Source organism: Copidosoma floridanum, unplaced genomic scaffold, assembly GCF_036245765.1.
Source record: "Copidosoma floridanum isolate Cflo_tuat_1 unplaced genomic scaffold, Cflo_Japanese_pri ptg000020l, whole genome shotgun sequence".
Classification (NCBI taxonomy): domain Eukaryota; kingdom Metazoa; phylum Arthropoda; class Insecta; order Hymenoptera; family Encyrtidae; genus Copidosoma; species Copidosoma floridanum.
Window position 1 is genome coordinate 3,449,227 of NW_028321897.1, and position 22,126 is coordinate 3,471,352.

General features: G+C 32.4%; 3 protein-coding genes across 6 annotated transcripts in view; 2 read left to right on the forward strand and 1 right to left on the reverse strand.

The window, feature by feature from the left end:
• Positions 1-22,126, reverse strand: part of LOC106642172 (adhesion G protein-coupled receptor E3) — a 238,238-nt gene that overhangs the window by 165,056 nt on the left and 51,056 nt on the right. The window lies entirely within an intron of this gene.
• Positions 2,442-5,442, forward strand: LOC149374313 (uncharacterized). Its single transcript, XM_089593928.1, has 3 exons — positions 2,442-2,547; positions 4,208-4,368; positions 4,431-5,442. Exons 2-3 carry the CDS (start codon positions 4,227-4,229, stop codon positions 5,282-5,284), a joined length of 996 nt encoding a protein of 331 aa, XP_089450054.1. The 5' UTR covers positions 2,442-2,547; positions 4,208-4,226; the 3' UTR covers positions 5,285-5,442.
• Positions 11,201-14,601, forward strand: LOC149374314 (uncharacterized). 4 transcript variants are annotated; one of them, XM_089593836.1, is made up of 5 exons: positions 11,202-11,412; positions 11,547-11,715; positions 11,829-11,931; positions 12,561-12,721; positions 12,784-14,601. In XM_089593836.1, exons 4-5 carry the CDS (start codon positions 12,580-12,582, stop codon positions 13,803-13,805), a joined length of 1,164 nt encoding a protein of 387 aa, XP_089449962.1. In that variant the 5' UTR covers positions 11,202-11,412; positions 11,547-11,715; positions 11,829-11,931; positions 12,561-12,579; the 3' UTR covers positions 13,806-14,601. The 4 variants fall into 4 exon arrangements, with proteins under 4 accessions (XP_089449965.1, XP_089449962.1, XP_089449964.1 ...); XM_089593838.1 differs by having other exon boundaries at positions 11,547-11,603; positions 11,716-11,931; XM_089593839.1 differs by having other exon boundaries at positions 11,201-11,261; positions 11,547-11,931.

Below are 22,126 nucleotides of genomic sequence, written 5' to 3' on the forward strand. Positions count from 1 at the left end.
AATTGTATTCAAAATATTTTATTTGAAATACTGTATTAATTAATTGTACTTCAAATATTTAAATTAAATACTTGACTAAATACATTTGTATTTAATAAAGTAATTGAAATAATTGAGTCAAATTAAAAACAAAGTTGTCCACGACAAATTGCGTTACTATGAAATTCAAAGTTTACATTTTTTTCTTATTCTATGGCCATACTTAACGTAATATATTATTATAATGATTCAAGAAAAATCAACACTATCATATCATATCAATTAGTAGTGCCCAAACCGAACCATATAAAATGTTTGTTAAAGGACCTAAGGTGAATTTATAGTAAGATATATGTTGTGTGTGTGTGCGGTGTGTTTTTCTGTTCTCGTCATAGTCACAATCCTTGCATCTAAGATTAGCTCTTATGTAATATTAAAACACATACATGTATATCTACACAATGATTTTGTATTTTAAGCCTTGAGGATGAATATTTATGATTTTTGATTTTTATATTCAATTTTCGCCTTGAGATCATTATATGGCGCTTTTAAGCCGAAAATTGGATGAAGCTACTTCTAGTTTTAGAACTTTTGTGTTCTGTAAAAAAAAGTTCTGGTACCTGGTTAGACATCATTTAATTAAAAAATCCCTATCAATTTCAGCGTTGATACATACATAAATAATTAAAATTATGTAGGGAGCCGCTACGCATTCGCCAGGAGAATGTGTTGTGAGTGGGGAAATGACTTGGAAATAAACCATACTGTAGCGATCCCAAAAGGCTTTAATTTTATACATTTGTAGTTGAAATACATTATTTAAATACATTCTGTAATACAATTGTATTTTATCAGGGTATTTGGAATAATTTAGTAAAATACAAGTATATTTAAGCAAATTATTTAAAATACTTCATTAAATACAAGGGTATCCAAAACAATGTATTTCAAATAAAAATAAGTTTCGTACAATTTATTAAAAATAAAGTATTAAAACCACTTTTTATTTAAATATTGTATTTAATATTTAAAGTATTTAAATACAAATTTATTTAAAATAGAAACGTATTTGATTTTTATATTTCGAATAAAATAGTTTAATTACTATATTTTAAATAAAAAAAATAAATATTCTTTTAAACAATTTTGAATGATTGGAATATTTCATTTGAAATAAAATATTTTATTTGAGTATTTTGTTTGAGTTACTATTTTAAATATAATCATAAACAAAGTTTTTAGTTAAGATATTTTATTGAAATAAAGTAATTAAATTTTTGGATAACTTGAATTAATGCTGAAATAAAATATTTCAGAGTATTTCAACCTTATCAAATACTGTCTATCTATACCAACGAACAAAGAATTATTTTTCTCACTTAAAATCACATCGAAAAATTTAAATCAAGTTACTTTTCGTTGGAAGAAATGCTTGGATCGCAATAGCAGAGGTTATGACTTAGCTGGATCTACAATTGCACCGAGTGAATTTTCGTGAGATGTTCAGTTTTGGTATCTGCAACAGAGCCATCAGTCGACAGAAAGTTTCAACTGCTGGATAACAGAAGCAAAAGGCATGTTACTTGTTACAAAATAGAGTGTTTTGTCTTTAAGTTCTTCACAAGCATAAGGCATTGTTAGAAAAGCAAAATTGGGAGCATTTTGCAAAAAACGTTTTCCTGGGAATTTTGGATTACATAGGAATAGACTCGTCGAGCAGAATTTAATTAAGCTCGAGCGATTGTAAGACGTCAGTTTTGCTCAACCCTCTCTTTTGTTCTCACAGACTCAAACATATACTGCAACTGTATTACATCAAAATCATTTTAGCATTGTGGATATAATGTGATATGTGCCACCAGATACGAAAATTACTATTTGCTCCAGCAGTTACAAAGTAAAAGTTCTAAAACATTCGCTTTCCTGCTGCAAGTCTATGAAAAATCGTATACAAACAACGACCAGAAGTAAAGAAAATTATTTTTAATCACATAGCCATCTCACGTCTGCCAATGTATGAGTTATACTGACATTAAAAAGATAGTTTTATTTTATATATGTATATATATATTGGTTAATATTTTTTAAAAGAATTTTCAATCATTAATGTTGGAAATCGTTTTTGTTTTCATGTCACTTTTTCAACAGTTACCTACTATTATTCATTTACTCAAATTATTTTTTTCAGGATACCAAACTGTTAGCCTCCATTAAACCAGCGTCGTCTTACACGTCACCGAAAATCGTACGCACAACAAACAGCTATTAAAATACTATCTAGAATATCACACCAATTATCAACTATAGATAATACACATTATTTTTTGACAAATATCGTTGAGACACTAAAATTTAAGGTGTGTAGCAGTTAACAGTATAACTTTTCATTTGCCGATAGAAAGAATAATCGAGAGAACAATGTGTATGTTGTGTATGTGCTTGAGTAAGTTTTTCAAATTCAGACCACATCTACTCAACCAATAGTTATAAATAATAGAAATTTGGTGAAAAAACTCGATGCTGCAAGGAATTTCACGCAAGTCGTAAATATTTGGATAACTAAAGGTCAGTTTTGGGTCAAGTTAAGAATTTTTTTTTAATTTCAACAATAGTTCAATGTCTTTTTAATAATAAATCCTTTTCAAGTCAACACCCATACTTCATACAAATTTTTTTCTATTAAACTCATTGTGTTTCAATCACGATGCCTACTTAGAACATTAGTTAGTGAAGCGAAACCTTTAGCTTAATTTTTTATATTAATATCTCTATAACTGTCTTAACTCTATACTAAGGATGATAAGGAAAAAAAATTTCATTCTACCTTAAAAATCAAATCTACTTAAAATACCTAAAATAAAGTCAATACGTGTAATTAGAAAGAATTGACTAATAAAATAACCACGATTCATTGGTTTCTTTGCTGATGTCAGTATTTTTAGTACGTCATTACAAATTAAAGACGCCACCTATACCACTAGATTCAAAGAGATTCATTAAGGAGGCTTGGGCGATTTTGAATTAAATGCTGGCTAGGTCTGAAATTCAGAGATTATATAGATAAAGTTTGCTAGATTTTTTTAGGAAAACAAAATAGGTAGGTCAACACATTTATTTTCGAGAAAACCGCTTGTGAAAATTCGTCATTTTAACACGCAACCTTACGGAACCCGAAATTCAATAGACTACCGTACCGCAATAAAAAGCTGTGGGCCCACACATTAAATTGGTACATGAACTTAAAAGTATAAAGAATCTATTATTTAAAAAAAAGAATAGGATCAACACGTTAAATTTTGAGAAAATAGCGAGGAAAACATCGAACATCAGAATTGTTTTGTTCAGGTACTTTAAGTGCGCATGCGCTGTACATTCATAAACATACAAGCATGAAAATAGAAGTCTTACACAAGTATAGGTATACAATAGCAGATGAGAGCAAGAGAGTACAGTGTTGTCAGCTTTATCGTGACAGGGCCGTCATCTTTACACAAGGTACCTCGGGAAAACTAATAAATTTTTTAATATCGATTTTCTCAATGACTTTTCCGCGTATTATTGCTATTTTGTTCACACATGTGTATAATCAAAATGATTATAAAAAAAATATTACAAAGAATCATTTGTATGACAAGTACCCCACAGGGGCCCCTCAATAGATACGACACCAAACGCCCAAGCCCCCTTAAGCTGGACAAATTAACCTACGTATTTGCTATGTGCTTATAGTCGTTGCTGTATAGACTACACGTAATCTAGTTTATTAAGAATTGTAAGTTGACAGGCGTGTAAATGACGGAAAACGTAAGGAATAGGACATATTTTATAGCTTTTTTGTTGAAAAGATACAAAAGTTGACAACTAAAGGTGTGAATGTGAGAAAATAAATCAGTAAGCGAGTAATATGACTACGATAACACATTTAAATAATCCGGAAGGACATAATTTACAGTATGTTTCGTTTCGGCACCAGCTCTTGTTCATGTGGCTTCGTTACGACGAAATTAATCTTACTGACATTAGTAGCGATACCTTTACGTCACAACAAATACTACTTTTGTAATCCACGTCAGGGATAATTGTTTTAAACAGTGTTATCATAATTTTCATAACTTGTATCCATTTTCACAATACAAAACATCCAATATTTTCGACAGTTTTTCATTTTACAACAAAGTACATTAAATTTCGTAAAATCTAAGGATTTGATTGTAAATTTGTTTAGTTGTAATTTGTCGGCAACAATGTTCAGAAGTGGTATACAGGATTTTAGCAACGAAGACGGAGCTGGTGGATCTTCCTCGACTAATTTCAGTTGCTGCACTGTTTGTAAAACAACTTTTACTAATTCCAACGAGATTATTCACCATACATGTTTACCGACTGGTAAGATTCTTTAAAAATGCACTGTTTGCTTTCTAAACTTGAGAAAAAATATCATTTTACAGGATGTATGCAGATTCACTCCAGCGAAAGACCTTACTCCTGTAATGAATGTCCACGAGCCTACAAACATAAATGTAGTCTCATAGTTCACATGCGCACACACTCTGGAGAAAGACTTTATCGATGCAACGAGTGTCCACAAGCCTTCAAATATAAATGTCATCTCACAGCTCACATGCGCATTCACTCTAGCGAAAAACCTTACCAATGCAACGTGTGTCCACAAGCCTACAAAAGTAAATGTAATCTTATGTATCATATGCACACACACTCTGGAGAAAGACCTTATCGCTGCAACGAGTGTTCACGAGCCTACTATAGTAAATATAATCTTATATATCATATGCGCACACACTCTGGAGAAAGACCTTATCGCTGCAACGAGTGTTCAATGACCTTCAAACACAAGGCTTATCTTACAACTCACATGCGGACTCACTCCGGAGAAAAACCTTATCACTGCAACGAGTGTTCAATGACCTTCAAACACAAGGCTTATCTTACAACTCATATGCGGACTCACTCCGGAGAAAGACCTTACCGCTGCAACGTGTGTTCACGAGCCTTCAGTCAAAGATCTGATCTCACAGCTCATATGCGCATTCACTCTGGCGAAAGACCTTACCACTGCAACGTGTGTTTCCAAACCTACCGTACAAGTAGTTATCTCTCTAAACATAAGAAAATTCCACACACACATCGCTGCAACGTGTGTTTACAATCTTTTGCCCAAATCAAGAATCTTGAAAGTCACATGCGTAACCCGCATATATTTCACTGCGATGTTTGCCAAAAATATTTCGCTACTTCTTCTTATCTGAAGATGCATAATCTGTACATCCATAATAACTTATAAGTAGGGAATACCCTGCTATCAGCAAATTTGGCCACAACAATGTAGTACATCGGCTTTTGACAAATATTTTTTATGATTTAATGTATAATCCATCGGATTGTTTATAATTGATACAACCATATTTATTTAGCAAAACCTTTTTTAACTGTCTGTTTGAATTTACATGCATGGAAATTGGTTCGTTATAAGTAGCATCTCAAATTCTGTTAATTGTACAAGGTTTGCAGTAACAACTTGCATATTTTTTTTTAATTTAGCCTCTTACGAGCCGCAAAAAAAAATTTTTTTTGTACATAATTTTTTCTAAATTTTTATTCTATTGTTATCTCATAGTCGATTAAAAACTTAGTACATCAACTTTATACATATATTTTTTATGATCTTATATACAATGTAGTTGATTGTTAGCTCATAATACAGAATCTTTCGTGACTTATGATATTACCTAAGTTCACATTTATGAAAATTGCTTTGTCATGAGCAATATATAAGACTCTGTTAATTGTCATAAGGCTTGGGCCTTCAAGTTTAATTTTTTTTTTGTTGCCTTTATTAGGAGCCACAAAAAAAAATAATTCCTTTATTTTTACATAATTGAAAAAAAATTTTGTTCTATTGTAATTCCGTAGTCGATTATAAACTTTGTTCGTTGCCGAGGAGTTCGTTACTGAGAATTTGTATTATTTTATCTGAATTAATTATATATATTTTGATGTTTATAATTGGGTTGCTGGATTGTTAGGTCAATGTTAATATTTTCTTTATGACAACATTTTTTCTTACAGATTTAAGTAATATTCGAAAAATGACGAAAAAGCTAGTAATATTTATAATCAATTAATTAAATAGTGATTTGGGTCTACCCCCTATCACCGCATACAGACTCTGAAAATATGCAGCTAGTCTGCTTGTCTTTTTTCTTACTAATGAAATTACATAAACTTGCTTGCGAAAAGTTACATATAGTTGAGAACACGCATTAGCTTTTTCTGTCCTAGGAAAAAATAATTTGTGTATGATCATAAAGGACATTTACCACACACACACACTGGTTTTTGTACAATCTTCCTGCAAGTTCGGCATGATGTTCGTAGTGATGTTAGAAAGTCACAGCATTTTCTGAGTATCAAATGTTGAAAAAACTTGCATTAAAGATGTAACCTTATTAGATGTAACCAAAATTATTTTTAAGGCCATTAACATTGCTATACTGTACATAATTTTCTCACATATTAACATTAGTCATAATTTTTATGTACAGTTTATTAAGGGGCTGTGCAGAAATCATATGGCTCTGAAAGATGGATTGTGAGGGTCTGCTATATGGATGTGTAAAAGAGGGTACCAGTACATTAGCTATGTGGTCCTTGATTATTTTAATTTTTTGTATTTTTGGCCCGATTCATTTTAAGTAAAAGCAGATTAGCCAGCTTAGCCACAAAAAATAAAATTAATAATTTTCGAAGTACGATAATGAAAGAAAAACAAATGGTGGAAATTGTATACTAAACATAGTATTGCTATTTTTCATTATTAACAAGTTTTGTCTGACGATGTCACATCATTTTTTCATCCTTTCTTAGAATTTTTTCCAGTAGAAGTAATTAGTAGATCGTTGCGACATTTAGTGTGCACTTTACTTAGAACATATCCTTTGATAAAAAAAAGAGGGAAATTCTTTCAGCAAATTTTGTTAAAATTTTGTTGAAGCAATTTTTCCATAATCATATGTGACTGTACATTTAAACATTTAATACTTTAAAAATGAAACAGGTGAGCCACTGGAAATTTAACCCAGTGTATCATACCAACAGTATCAACATCTAATTCAAGTATCAATAAAATTAATTGTTGGAAATTATCTGTATGGAACATTCTTAAACCCGAAACTATTTACTTAAAAAATTTAAGCTTATTCAGATGATAATTTCTCGAATTGGTCGAAAAACTTGATTGCGTGCTCATACGCACTTATACAATGTTTATTCATGTGAAATATGGGACATTCTTAACCTCACTCGCAAGGTACGTAATAAACTCTTACATCGGAATACATTCATGTATAAATGTATACATCTATGTACTTACTTTATGTCAGTACATGCATATGTATATGTGAGTGGATGTGCAATTATGCATTATTTAACAGAAATGTGCAAAGTGATGAAAAATGTAAACTTTTGGCATTATACTAAAGCCTATTGTAAATAGTTTTGAGATATTGCATCTCAAAAGTAATGACATTGCTTATACTTTCAATACTTAATATTTATTTATATGTTGAATAACTACATTAAGTATTAAAAGTATAAGCAATTTAAGTACTTTTGAGACACAAAATATCTCATTTAATCAATAATTTACATATATATAGGTTAGATTGTTTTTCATTTATTAAACGATGGGCAGCATAGTTTGCTTACTGAATCTAGCAGCTCTCTTACTCTGACAGATTAACTCTATTTCTGTCCCTCGCTTTTATTGCATTCACACATATATTTAGTGACTGGAAAAATGCTTTAAGATTGGTTATGTACACGGTTATTTAGGATACCTAAAGAGGACCAACTGTACGCCGCGTTACTTTACCTCAGTAGGTCCGCTGTAGGATACCTATAGAGGTCCTCACGAACTAAGGAGGTGTCCTCAATAGATTTCTGTTCGGGATGTTAATTCGAGTGCGTAGACCTCAACGCGGATCGTCAAGTTCATCAACACGTTATTGTATGTCACCCTAACCACAATAACACACACTAATACGGAGATTCCTTCTTAAATTGGCATTTATACTTATTAAATCTTTACGATCATCATGTCAGGTGAGTTAAATGTCATATTTAACATATTGTTTGTAAGTCCTTGCCTTTTTTTCGAATTAATGAAGGCTTCAATTAAATTTTGCAGTGGATAAGAAAAGTGCAGTCATAACCTTGAGCGAAGAGTCCCCCAAGCTTCCTTCAAAATTAATAAAATGACGTGTACAATACTGCGTATACTACGTGTACATGGCCGCAAGAACACTCTATCTAACTCACCGCAGTTAAAATTTTATAGATTCCGTGCTCTTAGTTCAACGTATCCTTACTTGGAAGAAAGATGCAAAAAATGGTTAAGTGCTGTAAAATTAAAAAATCTTAATGGCTCACCACGGGAGCTAAAAGCCACTAGCCGTATTTGAAAAGATCATTTTGTTGGAAAAAAAAATCTGAGAATCCGAAGAGTCCGAGTTACAGTCCAACAATTTTTTCCCCAGTGTATTTAAAAAGATCCGTGACCATTAATGCAGTGACCAACAGATATAATTTTCAATTAACAAAGCAAAAAATATCAGGAAATGTTCAATTATCAGAATCTCAGAGAGAGAGAAATACAATAAAAAAAAAAAAACAAAGCTTCCAAGTCTTAAAGATGTTGATAAGAGTTTTCAAGTTAATTTGGAAAGTAATGACAGTACAAGTGAACATATTTTTTTATTTACATTCTATGTTGGAACTGTAATTTATGAAGCTCAAACTCAAGTAAATCTTGCTCCGGCAAAAATCAAAAAGTCTGGTCTTATTGGATATGACAGTGTAAAAAGTGAAGCCGAATTTTATGATTTGACAGGAGTCTCCATGAAGGCATTAAAATTATTGTTAAAAGTCTTATCCTATTGCCAAGAAAATGATAAACGACAAGTAATGAGCAATGAAAATAAATTGCTACTATTTCTAATAAAAATGAAATTAGGAGCTACATTTTCAGCTATAAGTGTCTTCTTGAACGTGCATTGAGCGACTGTCTCTAGAGTTTTCTATTATGTTTTGAACGTACTAGCAGAAAGGTGTAAAAATGTTGTGTTTTGGCCAATTAAAGGGAGTATCCAAAAAACGATGCCTGATTGTTTCTAACCTGAGTACAAAAACTGCAGAGTGATCATAGACTCAACAGAATTTGTTGTTCTGACCTCATTCTAGCAGATAAAGGATTTCCAACTATAAAAACTATTTTGGATGAAAGTGGAAAGAATTTTCTGCTAGTTATGCCTCCATTTTTAGAAGATAATCGTTTAACTGAAGATGAAGTACATGAAGTATATAAAATAGCAACGGTTCGAATCCACATTAAAAGAATTATGCAAAGAATAAGAACTTTTATAATCTTGGATAAGTTTTCAACAGACATGATGCCTTATATTGAAAAAATTATTTTTATGTGTTGTGTGCTGGTAAATCTGCATACCTCCGAGTATTTAAGTGAACGATAAACAAACATAATTATCCACACCTTTTCCATTTTCTAACAAGTATCTTTTGTCTTTCAGTATCACAATATTTTTATAAATTAATAATAAAACACCTTAAATCTCATTGACTGTATTTTTTTCATCCATGACCTTAGAATTATCATACAGAGCAGGTAAAAAAAAATTCACATAAAAAGGTTGCAATTTAGGCATCACAGTTTTTAAAAATGTTTCATCTTTATAAATAGGTACCAATCAAGTCCCTCTAAGGGATCAAACTAAGAGATCATAATCAGTTACACTTGTGACGTACATTAATATTTGGCATTGTGTATTATATTTATGAGACTTTTTTAAGTATACATTCGATTTATAACCGTACAGATAGGGTATATTATGTGTATTAGTTTGGTCATCAAATAAGGTTTGTAGTTTTACATGAAAAAGGGCAGTTTATCTCTAAAATTTTTGTTATGCACCGATCTTCAACGACAACTGCATCTGGACTGACGGATAACAAGGGGTGCTGTGGCATTACAAAACAACCAACGAACTTGATCACTTGAATATATTCCTTAACATACTCATGTATCGCATCTTCTTTATTATGCTTTAAACCATATTCCATAGCTGCATTTTTTATAATTCTTTTATCTTTAAAAAAATCCGTAGCCAACGACGTCGATCCGTTCGACAGAAAGTTGGCAGAAAGTTTCAACAGCTAGGTAGAAGAATCAAAAGGTATGTTACTGAATACAAAATAGGCTATTTTGCCTCCAAATTCCAGACAAACATCAGGCATTACTAAACATAAAAATATTTTTAAAGATAAAATTATGTATTCAGAAAGCAAAACCAAGAGCATTTTGGGAAGTAACTTTTCTTATAAATCTTGAATTACGTAGGAATAGACTCGTCGAACAAAATTTAGTCGAGCTCGTGAAATTGTAAGTATTTTCACATACTCAAACGTATTCTATAACACCACTTTATTGCACATCATTAAAGATTTGTAGATATGATGCAGTATGCGCCATCAGATACGAAAACTACTGTCCGCTACAGCAGTATATCGTCCGTTTGTCGTCCGAACCGAAGTCGAATACTTCTAAGTAAGTTCTTCTAAGTTCGTCGGACTATCTAAAAGTTTCTTTATTTTTCTGAACTTAGATCGTTGTAAGATATCAAGCTTCTCAATAAGTAAGTTTCAAAAAGATTCTAAAACGTGGTACATCCTATTACAAACATACAGACAGTCAGTATAAGTTAAATTAAAAGGTATCATAAGATTTTCCTTTAGTAATTTTTAAAACACAGCCATGTAACCTTTCATTGACTATTTATAAATAATAACAATACACAATAAAAATAGAAAAGGATTTCAAATCCTTACCGTTATCAATCTATAAGTCATACTGGCATTTAAGATATACTGTTCAGTTTTGTACCTGAATATTTGCCGACACACCTTTTCTAAATTTAAATTTGCGTCACGTTCGTTATTCTTATATCAAAGTTGAAGTAATTTTCCGATCATACGCCTTTATCATCGCGTACATTTGCAATGCCCAAGAGACCGTTTTACCTTTACTCTTGTACCTTTATTTATCAATGTACTAGAATTTCTACTTTAACTTTTGTCTCTATAAATATTGCTCTGCGAGCATAGTAAGTTAGTTAGCGCGCCGCGGCGGCAGAGAAAGCTTCTCTCCGCTTGCCTTCACTTGAGCACATTTTCCTAATTTAAGCATTGTAAATATATTGTATAAATTTTTATTGCACATTTGCGTTACATTTATTTTCCGCCGTAAACCACTTCCATCTCCACACGACTGAACTGGATTAAGAGCAACATAAAACCCCTTCCCTCGTGAACATATACTAAGAAAGTCTATTACTCGAAGTAACTAGTTTTTTTACTGTTAGTTACTAGTTTTTTAAAGCATTTTTAATCATTAGTTTTGAAAATCATTTTTTTTTATCACTTTTTTAATAGTTACCTACTACTATTCATTTACTCAAATTGTTTTTTTTCAGGATACCAAACTGTTAGCCTCCATTAAACTAGCGTCGTTTTACACATCACCGAAAATCGTATGCACAGCAAACAACTATTAAAATACTATCTAGAATATCACACCAATAATCAACTATAGATAATACACATTATTTTTTGATAAATATCGTTGAGACACTAAAATTTAAGGTGTGTAGCAGTTAACAGTATCACTTCTCATTTGCCGGCAGAAAGAATAATGTACAGTAGAGAAGTAGAGAAGTATATAATTCGATAAATATTTCAATGGATTTGTATTCCAGACCACATCTATTCAACTTATATTCAAGAATAATAGAAATTTGGTGAAAATACTCGATTCTGCAAAGAACTTTATCCAACTAGTTAACATTTGGATAAAAAAAGGTAAGATTTGTTATAAGTTAATAATTTTTTTCTAATTTTCATAATAATTTGATGTTTTTTGAGTACTAAATCTTTTTCAAACCCTAACGCATTAGTCGTGTTATACTAAATTTTCTACAAATGTCTCAACCTTCAAACACCTTGATAAAAATTTCTTTTGTACCTATGATAAGAATTTTTTTTTTCTTGTTAATATTATTGTTCAAACTATTTAGTTCGGTTAAGTTGCGATACGTCCAAGAATATTTTTATCGTTAAAGATCATATATAGACAAATGATTGTTACTATCTAACAAATTTTAACAAATATTGTAATGTGGATCTGCACGACTATTATTCAAATAAATAAATAAATAATTTTTTATGAAGCATTTGAATAGTACATAAGTCCACACGAACATTTATTCGAAGTAAATTATTACGATGCTGTCAAGTATAGGCTTTGTTTATAAGATTCATAGTAGGGAGTATTAGTGCTAATCCAAAAAATCGATAGTACATACCTAGAGTAAATACTCGTATTACATAATCACTATACATATTTAAAAAATATATTCAAACAGTTTTTTTTTGCAACAAAGTACATAAAATTCGGTAGTCTCTATGGATTTTATTGTAAATTTGTTTAGTTGTAATTTGTCAGCAACAATGTTCAGAAGTGGTATACAGGATTTTAGCAACGAAGACGGAGCTGGTGAAGCTTCCTCGACTAATTTCAGTTACTGCACTGTTTGTAAAACAACTTTTACTAATTCCAACGAGATTATTCACCATACATGTTTACCGACTGGTAAGATGCTTTAAAAATGCACTGTTTGCTTTCTAAACTTGAGAAAAAATATCATTTTACAGGATGTATGCAGATTCACTCCAGCGAAAGACCTTACTCCTGTAATGAATGTCCACGAGCCTACAAAAATAAATGTAGTCTCATAGTTTACATGCGCACACACTCTGGAGAAAGACTTTATCGATGCAACGAGTGTCCACAAGCCTTCAGACAAAAATGTCATCTCACAGCTCACATGCGCACTCACTCCAACGAAAAACCTTACCACTGCAACGTGTGTTCACGATCCTTCAGCCAAAGTTCTGCTCTCACAACTCACATGCGCATTCACTCTGGCGAGAAACCTTACACCTGCAACGAGTGTTCACTAGCCTTTAGTCTAAAACATCATCTTACTGATCATATGCGCACTCATAGTGGAGAAAGACCTTATAGCTGCAATGTGTGTTCACGATCCTTCAGCCTAAGTTCTACTCTCACAACTCACATGCGCACTCACTCTGGCGAGAGACCTTACCACTGCAACGTGTGTTCACGATCCTTCAGTAAAAAATATACTCTCACAGCTCATATGCGCACTCACTCCAACGAAAGACCTTACCACTGCAACGTGTGTTCACGATCCTTTAAACACAAGTCTCATCTCACAACTCACATGCGCATTCACCCTGGCGAGAAACCTTACACCTGCAACGAGTGTTCACTAGCCTTCAGTAAAAAATCTACTCTCACAGCTCATATGCGCACTCACTCCAACGAAAAACCTTACCACTGCAACGTGTGTTCACTATCCTTCAGTAAAAAATATACTCTCACAGCTCATATGTGCGTTCACTCCGACGAAAGATCTTACCGCTGCAACATGTGTCCCCAAACCTTTCGAGCAAGTAGTTATCTCTCTAAACATATGAAAATTTCATACACTTATCGCTGCAACCTGTGTTTCCAATCTTTTGTACAGATGAATCATCTTGAAAGTCATATGCGCAACCCACATCTCTTTTACTGCGATGTTTGTCAAAAATATTTTGCTACTCCATCTTGTCTCAAGATGCATAATCTTTATATTCATAATAACGTATAAGTAGGGGAGACCTTGTTATCATAATTTCAGTTTACAAATATTTTAATCATCTGCTTTACACAAATATTTTCTATAATTTTATAAATAATCCAGTTAATTGTTGATTATGCATACAACCGTGTCTGTACAACAAAACTTTTTTTAATTTGCTGATTTTACATGAATGAAAAGTCCTCTGTTTTTAGCAATAACGTAAAATCCTATTAACTGTGTAACTTTTGCAGCTCAACGATATTTGTGTTGGTATATCTAGAGTCCAAAAAAAAAATTTTTATTTTCTATCGACAGAATTATTTCAAAATCTTATACTTATTTAATCTTACAGTCAACTGAGAATTTTGTTTGTTGCTAAAAAAAAGTTGTATCAATTTGTCTATCTTTTGAATTATTTTAATTTTAATGCCTTTTATTGGATTGTCTTAATGTTTTTTTTTGAGACAAAATTTTTATCTCACTGATTTAAATAATATATAAAAAATGCCCTATTCTTGCGTAAGACAGCCTAGAAAAAAATTACATTTATTAATTCTGATTAATGTATCATGTTGTTTTTTAATTTAAAACCATTATAAACGAATTTTCATCAATAACTGTTTTGAAATAAATGTATGTGACTATTATTAAATTAATAAAAATAAGTATAAGCCAATGTATAGAATCAGCATGGTGTCCAATAATCTTTAATGAAACTACTGTCAACGTTTTAATCCCGCTGTGAGATTCTATTCAAGATACTGTAAAATAACAATATTAATAATAAATAAACTACAACTAAATTCTAATACCAAAGTTCATTTACATTAAGAGGCTTTCAATAGGCAATTTATGTACAAATAGGTATAACGTCAATATTCCCACTTGAACAGTTATGAAGTGAGAATAACAAATGAAAGGAGACGAATGACAGAACTACGTGTATAACAATTTCAAATTTAAATTAAAGAAATAGGGAATAAGACTCAAAATGTCTATTGAAATCAAACTGTAAAATAATCGATTGAGATACAAGTTGTTCGTCTGAAACCTAAACCTTAAGTGTCTCTAACTTTTGAAATGATTAACATTTCTAACCCTTTTAGAGAATTTCTTCTAATTTTTTTTTTTTTTTTTTTTTTTTTTCTAAGCTTTCAATAAATTTTTATTTTTAAAAAAAGCTAAAACTGTTTGTCATCATCCATCTTGTACATTAGCAAAAATTTTTTCACACTTCTAGATGTATGCAGAAGAAAATAAGTCGAGTCCCATAAATGTGCCTCTATTTGTTTTTTTTAAAACTGAGATTCTTTATCAAGAATAAAGTGTAGAATAGCACTGATGTATCATGTCTATATTTTATACAACGTAAATTCAATGTATCGATTGCTGCTTAATTTTACTTACATAATCTGACTACAAAATAATATTTCACATACAAACAGCATCAAGTGTATTTACAATAATTGTATATACAAATTCTGCAATTGTACATCAAAGGAGAACGTGAAAGAATTTCACAATACAAAGCATGTCTATGATTGTCGTAGTGTAAATAATACGTATATCATAATATACAATAATATACAGTGTATAATAAAATCGTCAGTAAACATAGTAACCAAAAATAATTTATTAACAATAAATTCTTAAGTAGCGGTATTATCAAGTAGTAAAGAACATAACAAAATATGCTAGTGACGTCATCGTAAATGATGACAAAACATGTTTTGGATTTGATTTGAGTCAACACTGTTGACAGCTTTGATTATAGGTAGTAAAAAAAGGATGCTATTGAACAATACAGCACATACACTACCTATTATTTTCGAAAACGACTTTGGGCTGATTTTTCCATCAACTCTGGATGACCACTGGAAGAATATAAAAGAAGACAAAGAAGAAGAAAAAGAAAAAAAATGAGAATGATGGTAGCCGTACGAGCAGCTTATCGGTAGCAGGAAAAAAAATGAAAGCCATGTGAGTCCACCCCCTATGTTCCCATTTGACACGAGTATCTCACGAGCCTCGTCCTCCTCGTCTATACTTCCCGTAAGCTCTTTGAGACCATTATTTTATGCCAGCTGTTCTCTATCTTCTTATCATCCACTTTTTTTTTGCCTTTATTCTTGCCATAGATTTTCGCCGTCTTTTTCTCTCTTGGGAGTTTTAGTACTAGATGTAACGGTGTTGAGCACAAGTGCAAAGCTCTCTTTCGAAGCAGATGGGAATTTATTGAGGCTGCTCCGACAGATACGAGCTGTACGCGTTTTTCTCTCTTTCGAAGGATCAATTCTTTCATGAATGCTTCCTTTTACTGATGTATAATGTATCGGACGACTTCAACGGATGATAATTCATTAGTGGAGTTGTTTGATTCGTCAAAACTGATCATTCATACAGCTTGTGAGATCTTCAAGGAGTTGGTGGTCTAAATGTTGTTGCGATAAATACGTATAATTTTCAGGCCTATTTTTTAAGTGTGTTTTTGTAACAAAACAAGGTATTGTAACTTACAGTTCCTGGATTTCAAAACTTCCTCTGTGCTTGAGTAATGTCACCTCAGTAAATTTAACGCTAAACCCCCAATGAAACTTTTGAATCTTTTTTTCCGCTATCTCCTCGAGCTTTTGAGTACAAAATACGAGGTAAGCTAAGCTTGTAAAAAAATAGAGCAATATTTTGTTCCACAACGCCAATCATCATTCACATTGTAGTACTTCTCATCAGAGTGTCCCTACCATCGTTTTACCTGCACCATGCCCTTGGTAAAGGTCTTGCCCTCCCTCTGGTGGCGTTAAAAATTTTCGTTCCTTGTTTTCTCACTCCCTCGAGGATGTAACATCAGATCGTGCGCGCTGCTTCAGCATTTCGGTGATAACGAGAGGCTCTGTTGGGATCGCAGTGGTGCAAAACGAAAGAGAAGGATATAGGGGAGGAAAATCCGAGTCTCGATCTTATCACAGGTATGGATTCCCTTTTGAGCTTTCGTTAGTGACAGTCAAGAGGGATACATGAAGGTGTACAGTTATGCTCCGTGTATACTCAAGGAAAGACGAGAACCGTTTTTCTGTTTTGCGCTTACAATAGCGTGCTTTTGCATACATGCAAATTATTTTGCTGTGGTGACATTAGGAACCTAGATTTTTTTCCACAGTAAAAGGTTGCTCGGATAAGTTCATCTGAATTAGATTATGAACCAAACCTAGAATCGTGGTATTGCAATTTCGGTGCTTTAACTTAGATCCATGGATTAAAAAAAAAAAAAAAAAACGGAAACAAAAAAATCTTCACATTCTTTTAAAGTCTTTTAATGCCTGCTGTTATGTTACTTTAAAGTAATTTCAACGTAGCTACCTTAAAAAAAAAAAAAATAAAAAAAAATGCGTGTGATTATAATTGGTTTATTTCTGTAACTAAAAATAGAAATGATATAATAACAATGAGTGTTTCCATTCACGATAACTTGAATGTTTCGATCATTACTATCGAGCTATCGTAATAAGTACGTTGTGTACAATTATATTTCCAGGATTTCATTTAAGCACTTGACATTAATTGTGGCTTCATTACTTCAAGAATTGAAATTGAAGAAATATGCTCCAAAGAATGGCACTGCATATGAAACTTTTTTTTACGAACTCTTGGGAAAATGTATCACACAAGCTGCCACTGAAGATCCACTCGGTACCTGCTCATACTCGCTCGAAACATCAAAGAAAGTTCCTTGTGTTGTGCGATCTGATTGCATTCGATTCGCTTCAATTTGTCACTGATGCGTATTTGCATAGTAACAACTCAAATGTTTTCTGACTCTCCGGTACTTATTGACTTTGTTTTTTTAGTTTTGAGCATATTTGATAAATATAAGTAATAATATGTAAAACATGAAAAAAGTCATACAGTTTTTTACAAAAGAGAGTCTGAAAATTCGAGTATCGTAAATGGACTTTAATAATAGAAGTCTATTTATCAAGGTCGAGCGGAACCCAAAGAGAGACACACGACATATTGACGCTATCGATCGGATCGCCTAATATCTCATTGTAATTTTATATCGAGGCCAAGTGATTCTCGAAGCGTTTCTCTGTGTTTGTTTGAACGACTGATTTCTTTTTCAACTTAGCTTGTTTCATCAATAAATTATTGGGCTGGATGAGATCTGACTCGAGAATAATATGTTTTAAGAGTAAAAAAACCATTTTTTATTACCACATGTTTTGTGAATGTTAAGGTTGTTTTTTTGATAAAACAAAGACGTAAATAAATGAAATAGTGTGTAAATCCCTAGGATTTGAAAAAGTACTAGTTAGTAGAGAATTGAAGAGTATTTCTCACAATCAGATTAACTATGCTCAAGAATGATAATTATTTTTGTTTTGCTCAAAAGAAATTCTGAACAGAAAATCGAAATTTTTAACATTTTTCACATGTAAAAGTTTTATACTCAAACTTTTGTGCTTAATTTCTTTTTGTCTTTTATACTCGAGCATAATAAATTTCAAATCTAAGTATAAATGTATCACATAAAAGAATAAAAACGCTATTTGGTAGAAGGGCGTGTTATTAAGTGCAAACTGCATGACAAAATACGCCGATAAGTATCGGGGTATCATGTTATTTGTTTACGTTTTCTCCGGTATCTTTGTTCTTAATTGGATAAAATTTTGACAAACTTTTTCTTTAACATTATTTTTCACCCTGTTTGAACGATAAAAATTCTTCAAATTGATAAATCCGCTTTTTGAGATATTTATTTTCTACTTTGACGACAATGCGTGATATTTAAAAATATCGAAAAGTTCAGGCACTGTGGAATCTAAATATCCATAATTAGTTATTTCGTATCATTCTTCAATCAAGTTGTTACGCAAAAAAATTATATCTCGAATGTCTGACCAAATGTAGTTTGTTCTACTGAATCCAACATATTATGAAACGAGGGATCCAGATACCTAGACAAATGCGTATAGTTTGACGTGCAAATCAAAAACAATTACTACACTGAATACCAATTTACCATGTTCAAATGCAAGCAGAAATAATTACGCCCCGCATACTTGACACGTGTACAAAACCCAAGCACGAACTCCACAGTGCAATCAAACGAGTCGTCCTAATCAACCAGTGGATCAGCCTCCTCAAACGGTGTCCCCTCTCCCTTCATCCACCCTTTCCTTTAGCCACTCCATGGTGTTGAGATCGCGTTAATACGCGTATGCTCGCTCTCGGATGCACAGTCAAACCTATATATACGCGTAGGTAAACTTTGCGGCAATCGCTCGCACCTATAGCCCCTCTATCGAGGCTAGGCAAGTTGGCCCGACGCCTCGGCTCAACTAAGCGACTCTGTTGGAACATGCATGCCTCGCTCTGGCTGGGCGTGTAATATGAATGCGCTACGAAAGCCCGTTTGATGAATGAGATGTTGCTTTTGAGGTTGTTAACTCGGGAGTCGTTTGCATGCCGTGCCGTGTTTTGGCTTCGAGTCTCATCGTGTCAAAAATTCACGAGTCCCGAGTCAAAAAAAAAGTGCTCGTATGGATTCTTTGTGGTAATCTTTCAAATAGCTCCACATTGTCGGTAGACATAAGCAGAGATTAAATGGCTTCGTTCGTATACGCTTTGAATATTTTTGTGGGAAATTTGCTCAAAGTTTCAAACGAGTGTTTTATTTTAGCGTTAAACTAGTTTTATGAAAAACAACTCTATTTTGCCTCAAAGCTTTTGTGTCATGATAAAAAAAATCTTCTTATAAATAGTAACTACTTTAAAACATTGCTTCTGGACCATTTTGGCAGAGTTTTAATTCAAGACAGTGTTTGCGGAACGTCATTGGCATATATACATTGCTTGTTATAATTTTACGAGTCAGCGATTTTGAAACAGGGTAGGGGATGCGTTTTGAAATTCAAATTTGCCTCACATGTTTACGGTAGTTGATTACATCGTAATCATAGGAAATACGGGAGACAAAATTGTGTTTACGCCTCACTGCTTTTCGTTGACGGGCTTTGCTAATATGAGTTTCGTATGAATGCAAAGTTATGTGAGAAAAATATTGTCCATTTGGTAAATAAAGACTACAAATTGACAATAAAACGTATTAACACCGTGGTACAGTAGACGCAAATATAATAGATCCTACATTGTAACTGTGAATGGATGCAGGGCCAATCACTATGGCTTGGCATAGTCTTTACACCGAATTGGAATCATTAGAGATGCCTTATGTAAATGCGGTTACCCTAGTGAAAACATTAATCATGTTCTGTGGCAATGTGACCTTTACAATCGTGACAATCGTAGGGAATTTGTTAAGAATCTAAGTAGAATCAACATTTTTCTGCCTTGCACGGCAGATATATTATTGTCTTCACCTAACAGCGAAGCGTGTTTTTACATGCATAAATTTTTGCTTAAATGTAACCTAAATGTATAAATGCGAAATATTTTACTAGTTTAAGACTTGCTGAATTGTGTTATCTAATGTACTTTTATTATTTTTTGTAATCATTTAAATCTCATGTAAAGCTGAAAAGGGCCTTCTGGCCTCAAATGCTCAATAAAAAAAAAAAAAAAAAAAAAAAAAAAGACAATAAAACGCCAACTGCAGACAATTACGACGCGCCTCTCGGCAGTAACTAGATTTATCTTATTGCAGTGCCCTTCTTCGGAATATTAATTCATATCAGATCACAACTCCCTTTGGTCTCCTCGCTATCTCAGATGCAGCGGAGAATAGTGAATTCGATAGTTCCATCAAGTAGCGATATCTTTACAATACTGCGTATACTACGTGTACATGGCCGCAAGAACACTCTATCTAACTCACCGCAGTTAAAATTTTATAGATTCCGTGCTCTTAGTTCAACGTATCCTTACTTGGAAGAAAGATGCAAAAAATGGTTGAGTGCTATAAAATTAAAAAATCTTAATGGCTCACCACGGGAGCTAAAAGCCACTAGCCGTATTTGAAAAGATCATTTTGTTGGAAAAAAAAATCTGAGAATCCGAAGAGTCCGAGTTACAGTCCAACAATTTTTTCCCTAGTGTATTTAAAAAGATCCGTGACCATTAATGCAGTGACCAACAGATATAATTTTCAATTAACAAAGCAAAAAATATCAGGAAACGTTCAATTATCCGAATCTCAGAAAGAGAGAAATACAATAAAAAAAAAAAAAAACAAAGCTTCCAAGTCTTAAAGATGTTGATAAGAGTTTTCAAGTTAATTTGAAAAGTAATGACAGTACAAGTGAACATATTTTTTTATTTACATTCTATGTTGGAACTGTAATTTGTGAAGCTCAAACTCAAGTAAATCTTGCTCCGGCAAAAATCAAAAAGTCTGGTCTTATTGGATATGACAGTGTAAAAAGTGAAGCCGAATTTTATGATTTGACAGGAGTTCACTCCATGGAGGCATTAAAATTATTGTTAAAAGTCTTATCCTATTGCCAAGAAAATGATAAACGACAAGTAATGAGCAATGAAAATAAATTGCTACTATTTCTAATAAAAATGAAATTAGGAGCTACATTTTCAGCTATAAGTGTCTTCTTGAACGTGCATTGAGCGACTGTCTCTAGAGTTTTCTATTATGTTTTAAACGTACTAGCAGAAAGGTGTAAAAATGTTGTGTTTTGGCAAATTAAAGGGAGTATCCAAAAAACGATGCCTGATTGTTTCTAACCTGAGTACAAAAACTGCAGAGTGATCATAGACTCAACAGAATTTGTTGTTCTGACCTCATTCTAGCAGATAAAGGATTTCCAACTATAAAAACTATTTTGGATGAAAGTGGAAAGAATTTTCTGCTAGTTATGCCTCCATTTTTAGAAGATAATCGTTTAACTGAAGATGAAGTACATGAAGTATATAAAATAGCAACGGTTCGAATCCACATTAAAAGAATTATGCAAAGAATAAGAACTTTTATAATCTTGGATAAGTTTTCAACAGACATGATGCCTTATATTGAAAAAATTATTTTTATGTGTTGTGTGCTGGTAAATCTGCATACCTCCGAGTATTTAAGTGAACGATAAACAAATATAATTATCCACACCTTTTCCATTTTCTAACAAGTATCTTTTGTCTTTCAGTATCACAATATTTTTATAAATTAATAATAAAACACCTTAAATCTCATTGACTGTATTTTTTTCATCCATGACCTTAGAATTATCATACAGAGCAGGTAAAAAAAAATTCACATAAAAAGGTTGCAATTTAGGCATCACAGTTTTTAAAAATGTTTCATCTTTATAAATAGGTACCAATCAAGTCCCTCTAAGGGATCAAACTAAGAGATCATAATCAGTTACACTTGTGACGTACATTAA

What these genes read in the sequence shown, in the direction of transcription:
- LOC149374313 (XM_089593928.1), top strand. Translation starts at nt 4,227, where the DNA reads ATGTTCAGAAGTGGTATACAGGATTTTAGCAACGAAGACGGAGCTGGT. An exon ending in CCATACATGTTTACCGACTG is followed by an intron (nt 4,369 to 4,430) that starts GTAAGATTCTTT and finishes ATCATTTTACAG; the next exon opens with GATGTATGCAGATTCACTCC.
- LOC149374314 (XM_089593839.1), top strand. Translation starts at nt 12,580, where the DNA reads ATGTTCAGAAGTGGTATACAGGATTTTAGCAACGAAGACGGAGCTGGT. An exon ending in CCATACATGTTTACCGACTG is followed by an intron (nt 12,722 to 12,783) that starts GTAAGATGCTTT and finishes ATCATTTTACAG; the next exon opens with GATGTATGCAGATTCACTCC.